Consider the following 7,028-nt stretch of genomic DNA (forward strand, 5'->3'; position numbering starts at 1 on the left):
TCACCTTAAGATTTTAGGTGGATATGTGGTGTCTCTCTCACTTGTGTGTTGCTCTTAGACCAATGTTGATGCCCATGACTCAACAAATACTTTTGTGTACAAGTGTGAGTTGGAAGTTCTACATTGCTTAGAAAGGTGGAGGTTGAGCATTTTATAAGTGAAAGGAACCATACACCTATCACCTTAAGGTTTTGGGTGAATGTGTGATGTATCTCTCACTTGTGTGTTGCTCTTTATCCAATGTGACCCAACAGTGGTATCAGAGCCTTTGGTTCGAAAAAGAGACCAACTTACTTGTATCGAAAGTCAGCGGCGCCATAAGGGTGGTGAGTAAGAAACATTATGTTGAAGAGTGTCAACGGTGCCACAAGGATGGTGAGTAAGAAATGTTTCGTGTTGTACAAGAGTTTATGGATGAAATAGCTTCTGTTTTAGGAGGAGCATGGTGGTTTGACTCACACTTGAGATGGAGATTGGTGTGTACAAATATGAGTTGAAAGTCCCATATTGCTTAGAAAAATGGGGGTTTAACATTTTATAAATGAGAAGAATCATACACCTATCACCTTACAGTTTTAAATGAATATGTAGTGTCTCTCTCACTTGTGTATTGCTCTTGACCCGATGTAGAAGCTTCTCATGATGCCACAACACTTATCTTCTTTCTTTATCAAAATCGTTAACTTACACTTGTTTCTTTTTAGTAATTTAGTAAATTTTAACTTAAATTTTGTTTAATAATATATTTGCTATAATACTAATTTTTTTAAAAAAAAACAGCGAGTGTAAGTTAGTAATTTTATAGATATTTGCTAAAATATACTCTGATATTTTAGAAAGAGTATGTTATTAAGTAGTAATTAAAAATTTGTCAGATTTAAATTTAGTTATGTTTTTAAAATAAAGGGAGTGTGTAGGCATGACAACATAACTCGTATCCGTGGTACCTATCTTAATATGGATCTAAGAATTTAAAATTTAATATGGATCTAAGAATTTAAAATAAAATAGAAAATGTGTAGTGTATACCTATATCAATATGGACCTAAGAATGTAACATGTTTAAAAAGAAATAAGAAAGAGAGAATGAGATGAAAGAGGAGTAGGAAAAGAGATTACATTTTTTCTTGATTGGTCAAGAGAAGTAAGAGAGAATGAGATGAAAGAGGAGTAGGAAAAGAGATTACATTTTTTCTTGATTGGTCAAGAGAAGTTAGAGAAAGGAAAAAATGGGGCATTTTTTGCAATCTCTTCGAAAGAAAAAGAAAGAGAGAAGTGTTATTTTGTTAATACTTGTACATTTATGTCTATTTCTTTTTATTAATTAAACATTTTTAGAGATATATTTGTACTTCTAAAATTATTTAACATTCTCTTTTTTTCTTTTTCTCTTCTCTTTCTTTTATATCTCAAAATTTCCATATGTCTCACTTTTTCTCTCTTATATCTATTTCTTTCCTTTCATTTTCTCAATACAACCAATCATACCCTTAGTGTTTTATATTATTGTCCCCTATAATAATCGTTGCATTTGACCGCTATGATAAATAAATGAAAGAATGGTGATTTGACTCTTCTATCCTGATAAATTATTAATGTATTGCTATAGTTATAAATTATTAATGTATTTGCAGTTTTAATTAAATGTATTAGAAATAGAAAATAACTATTTTTTAAAACAAATTTCTATTGCAAAATAAGGCAGTTATTATAAATTGTCTAGTTAATAAGATATGATAATACATATTGTCTAGTCACTAGGGGATAACCATGATGTATTGACTTGTATTAAATCAATGAACACAGAAGAAATAGCCACCAAACCATAGCAATGATCCATGTTCTAGATCATGCATGAAGTACTGTCTTGTTTGGTTTTCTGTCTCAGATTAATTCATAGGTGAAGCCAACCCATTAATTGATGTAAGCACTTCTGTTAAATAACTGGAATAACTTATACTGATGCAACAGATGACAGTTATTACATTTTCCTGTCATATTCCTAGCTACAAATGACCACTTTTTAGCAGGTGCTTTCATTTATATGCAGCTTTCAGAGGTTCAAGCATTTTCCCACTTGACATTGTTATTCCAAATCAATACAAGTCAATTACATAAAAGACAGCGGTTATGATAAATTAGGATAACAGTCAAAGATGGTATGTTTTTTTTAGCTTCCCATACCACAATCACTGGCTTCCCTTGAAAATCAAGAAGTGTCTAGAATGTTATATAGAAAAAGTAATAAGTGTTATGTATCAAATATAACTCATATTACCTCTTATCCTACAAAACACAAATCATAATAAATGATAAGCTCTAATGCTCAGCTTGTACCAGACAACAGGGTGTAGATTACATTTCCATGATTCTCCCTTGCAAATATGCAATCTAACCTGCTATAAGTCAAAACAATAGGGTGCAGATTACATCATCCAAACAACTTAATGACTTCATCTGTACCTCAAATTGATGTTGCTTGTGTGTGGATACTCCAAACCAGGAAAAGTTTACATGCCAAAACATTTCACATTAGTGTCAGAAAAACACCAAGTGATTAGAGGGAACTCGAATACTATTGTGTTGTATGTATGTAATGCAAAAATCCAGAGATTAATAGATTTGGTGCCAGATTTTGACATAAATCAATAAGACTGAGGTTAACATTGATCAAATCATCAAATGTCAATAAGAAGTAATACAAAATAACAACAATTTTGGTGCAAATTGCAAGGTTGATGTAAGAATTAAGACCCTTATAACTTAGTTAACTATAATATTTCTGTTGCAATGACAGATGCCAGTGGCCAATACGAGGCTGGAATGAAACTCCCAACCCTTTATGAAATGAGAAGTCCAAATTTCTCAACTTGCTGAGGTTTTAAGTGCATCAAACACAGGATATTCTATCATGGCAGATGATTACAGAGAGAGAGAGGATAGAGTTGTGTTGTAAAATATAGGCTACGGCGACCATGGCATTTTATGGCGGTCTAAATTAGCTGAGTTTTTTTTGGCCTTCTGCCATGGACCGCCATCTGCAGTTGATAACACTGAGACATAGGCATTCTATCAATTTCCTCGTGAATAACCCATCTAGTGGTGATATAGCAAAATCCAGTGTAGTACAAAACATATGTAAAATAAGTGAGAACAATAATCCCGTATTATTATAAATGTCCTCTCTAATTCTGCAAAACTACTCAAATAGACAATCAATAGAAAAATCAAACACATCAAATGAGTAGTGACTGACACTAAGCGCGACTAATGTAGTGAAATTTGAAATCTATCAAATTTGTGTCAAGAAACATGAACTAACTGATGATATATTGATATTATTTTTCATTATGTGTGATGGCAACTATCTTGAAAAGAGGATAAGAAGCAATGCTTCAAACCTTAAAAATACAGTATGGCAGATCAAATGATGTATAAAAGCTATGTCCAATCATCACCAATGTTTGTCTAGTTTCATAAATAATACAAGGTGGAAACATATTTTATTCCTAATGCTTCCACAAAGAGGAAAAAAACAAATCGACATAAGAGATACAAGGATTGCTCTAAAATAACAATTAGATGAGAGAAAAAACTAAGATGAGAGAAAAAACTAATGTATTGAATGTAACCATAATAATTTTTAATAATCAGTTAAGAATAACAAGATCCTTACCAAAATTGTATGAACCCTTCTGCATCTTTAACACATCAATCCATTCTCCTTAAATGAATATGCTAGTATTCTTCGTTGGAAAAATTACTTTTTATTACATTTCTTCTAGTATTCTCTGTTGGATAAAATCCCTTTTCGTGCATTTTTTCGATCCAGTGCTTAGCCTCGTCATTTCTCCCATGATTTGAGAAACCATGCACCATAATATCATAAGTCCAACCATTAGGCTCATAACCTCTTTGACGTATCCTATTAAACAACTCACAAGCTTGATCCATATCATAATTGGTTACTCTTCTCAGCAGAAGATTGTAGGTGTAAATGTCAAGCGGAAAGCACATCGCTATTAATTCCTCCAATTCCTCAATAGAATGGTTTACTCTTAGACAACCAGAAAATGCACCAATGACAAAGTTCAGTGTAGAAATAGGAGAACTTTCTCCCTCTGTTGCACATCTTAAATGAACACATGTATCATAGACATCCGGCGATATCAGAGAGTGAAAAAGAAGTACGTTGCCAAGAAAAGAAGTTAATCGACGTCCCATTTTCATATACACGTGAACGAGATTTATCGCTTCATGATATCTTTTCAATGAGCAAAGCGCCTGCACAAGACTCTCATAGCATTCGATGCTTGGGTTTAATTGAGTGTTTAACATTTCAAATAAGATATCATGTGCAATGTCAGCCTTATTAGCCTTGCAGAGACCAATAATCATGCAATTATATAATTTTCGATTGACCACACCCTGACGTCGGAGACTATTAAAGAAATTCAAAGCATCAAAAATCATTCCACTTTTCAAGAAACTATTCAACACAAGAATTTGAGAAACAATATTCGGCACAATGTTATTTCTTATCATCAACTCATATACATTCCTGGCCAACTCTGTCTTATTGGCATGCCCAGCTCCGTCAATGAAAAAGTTGAAAATCTGAACATCAGGTTTACCATGAGTCAGCATGTCTAATAAATTGAAAACACGTGATACTGGATTATCCATATGAAGTAAACTGCATATAACAGCTCTGCATGAGGTCCGTGTTAGTACAAAATCCTTCTCTTTCATTTCAACAAGAAGACGAGCACCAATGTCTGCCCTATTTGACTTAATAAAACTCCTAATCATCTTAGAGTAGGAGAATCTAGCAGTGGCATTGTTAAGCTCCCCATGCACCAAATAACCGTCTTCCACTCTTCCAGATCGGCACAAAGCCGATATAAACTTGTCATATGTGACAGCGCTCGGCGTGAAATCCCGCTCCAAGGCAAGATGGATCAACTCCTTCACCTCATCAACCTTGCACTCTCTACACAAAGCATGGACAATTGTGGTAAAGGCTCGTCTATCAGGAAAAAACCCATTACTGAGAGAACTTTTGAGCACACTGTATGCCTCCTTAACACTCCCATCCCAACACAGAGTAAGTATCAAATACTTGTAAGCCATTTGATTCGGATTCAATCCAAACTGTGACCTGGAATTGTACAATTGGAGGGCGACATTCACCATCCCAGCTTTGCAAAAGAAGCACAAGACAGCATTCATGGTAACCATATCAGGTGGAATACAAGACTCATTCATATCCATCAACAAACCATAGACATCATGAAGCCGGCTCTCCCTCAAAAGCCTACAAATCAACATGTTATACCTAGGAGAACCAGGAACATACCCTTCAGAATCTCTCTTCTGCCTAAAAAACTCTAAAGCCTCGTCCAACCTACCACCCTTCACAAGACCCTTTACACAAACACCATAAGCTTGCTCCAAAGGAGCCAACCCCAAGTCCCCAAACTCCTTGACCAACTCAACAGCATGGTCAAACCTATTATTCTCACACAACGAACCAACAAGAAAACTCACCTCAGAACCATGCAGCTCTTTCCCACTCCCCAACAAACAGTTGAGATAATCTTCAGCCTCATCCAACTTACCCTGCTTACACAAAAACTTAACAACAATAGCATCCGTAACACTAGTCGCATAGCCCTTCATTCGAATCTGACTAAGAACAATACTAAAAGCATTAAAATAATCCTCCTCAGCAAGAGCATTGAGTAGAATATGATAAGAAAACCCATCCAAGTCAAGCCCCTGAAAACGCATTTTCCCAAACACATGGAGTGCAACTTCAGGTTTACCAGCAATAGCATAACCAACAACAAGGGTATCATCAAAACGAACCCGATGAGAGAAAACACGCTTCCGGAACGTTTGAAGGAACTCAAGAACCAACGGCACATGGCTAGCCCGGGTCAGGATACGGAAAATGGCAACGAAAGTAGCTCGTGTATGGTTGAAACGAGGTTGACGACCAGCCCAATCGAAGAACTTGAGACACGAGAGAATCTCATTATTGTCGCCGCCGTGACGGAGGACACGAAGGACAAAGGGTTCAGATAGAGGAAGCGAAAGGGAGGAGAGAGAAGGTGAGAAATCGTCACCGGAAGAGAGAATCTGGTAGATTCGAATGGTGAGTGGGTCTTTGGAATGGTGGTGGATTTGAAACCACGTTTTGAAGGTGGAAGCGACGTCGTTTTGGGTAACGGAAAACGAAGGTGTTGTTGGTGAAGAAAGTGATGCATAGTGAGTGTTATGAATTTGATTGAGAATTGAATTGGAAGATGAAAAGACGGATTTGAGTTTGAATTTGTGTTTGTGTTTGGTTACTACATGTTTCAATGGTAGCATGCTGAAGAGGAACAAAAACAAACGTTAATTTTTGTGTCTACCAACTGTTTGTGAAATTGCTTCTGTTGTTTTTGTTACTCTTCATTGACCTGGTTGATTCAAACCATGTTTCGAACTCAAAAAAAACACAAAAGTACTAAAAACTCCTTTTTGTGCTATGGAAATTGAGATCGAAATTGAAATCTATGAAACATGTAGTTTTTGATGATGCTAAAAACTGCACTTGGGAATGTTTCGGTAGGGTCGGGTTTTGGAAATTAGGTTTTATTATAGTGAAGGTTTAAGAAGAAAGATTGTAAATTTGAAGTGTAAACTTAATTAAGTTTGAAGAAAGATTATATTGTTTTTTAATCAATAATTCATTTTAGAAATTAAAATTGTAACTCATCAATCGGTTTAACAATTAATTAACAACTCTTACTTTTAAAATTTATTCCGTGAAATATTCAATAAACATGATATGGAATTGAATATAGACGGTTTATTCAACGAATTTAAAAATATTTTTTGTATAATTAGAATGGTATATAGTGGATTTTTGACATCATATCAAAATATAATGTGGCTGAATTTTATATCAACTCTAGAATGTTTATATCAAGGTTTGATTATATTAAATAACATTTTTCATTAATTTTATATACAAATTT

General features: G+C 34.7%; 1 protein-coding gene across 1 annotated transcript; it reads right to left on the reverse strand.

The window, feature by feature from the left end:
• Positions 1–2,058: 2,058 nt before the first annotated feature.
• LOC127117892 (pentatricopeptide repeat-containing protein At1g71210, mitochondrial) lies at positions 2,059–6,685 on the reverse strand. The gene is given in 4 exon segments (XM_051048019.1): positions 2,059–3,106; positions 3,109–3,169; positions 3,172–3,267; positions 3,775–6,685. Coding segments are annotated over 4 exon segments (2,874 nt in total). The 5' UTR covers positions 6,379–6,685; the 3' UTR covers positions 2,059–2,993.
• Positions 6,686–7,028: the final 343 nt, after the last annotated feature.

Source organism: Lathyrus oleraceus, chromosome 2 (genome assembly GCF_024323335.1).
Source record: "Lathyrus oleraceus cultivar Zhongwan6 chromosome 2, CAAS_Psat_ZW6_1.0, whole genome shotgun sequence".
Lineage (NCBI taxonomy): Eukaryota > Viridiplantae > Streptophyta > Magnoliopsida > Fabales > Fabaceae > Lathyrus > Lathyrus oleraceus.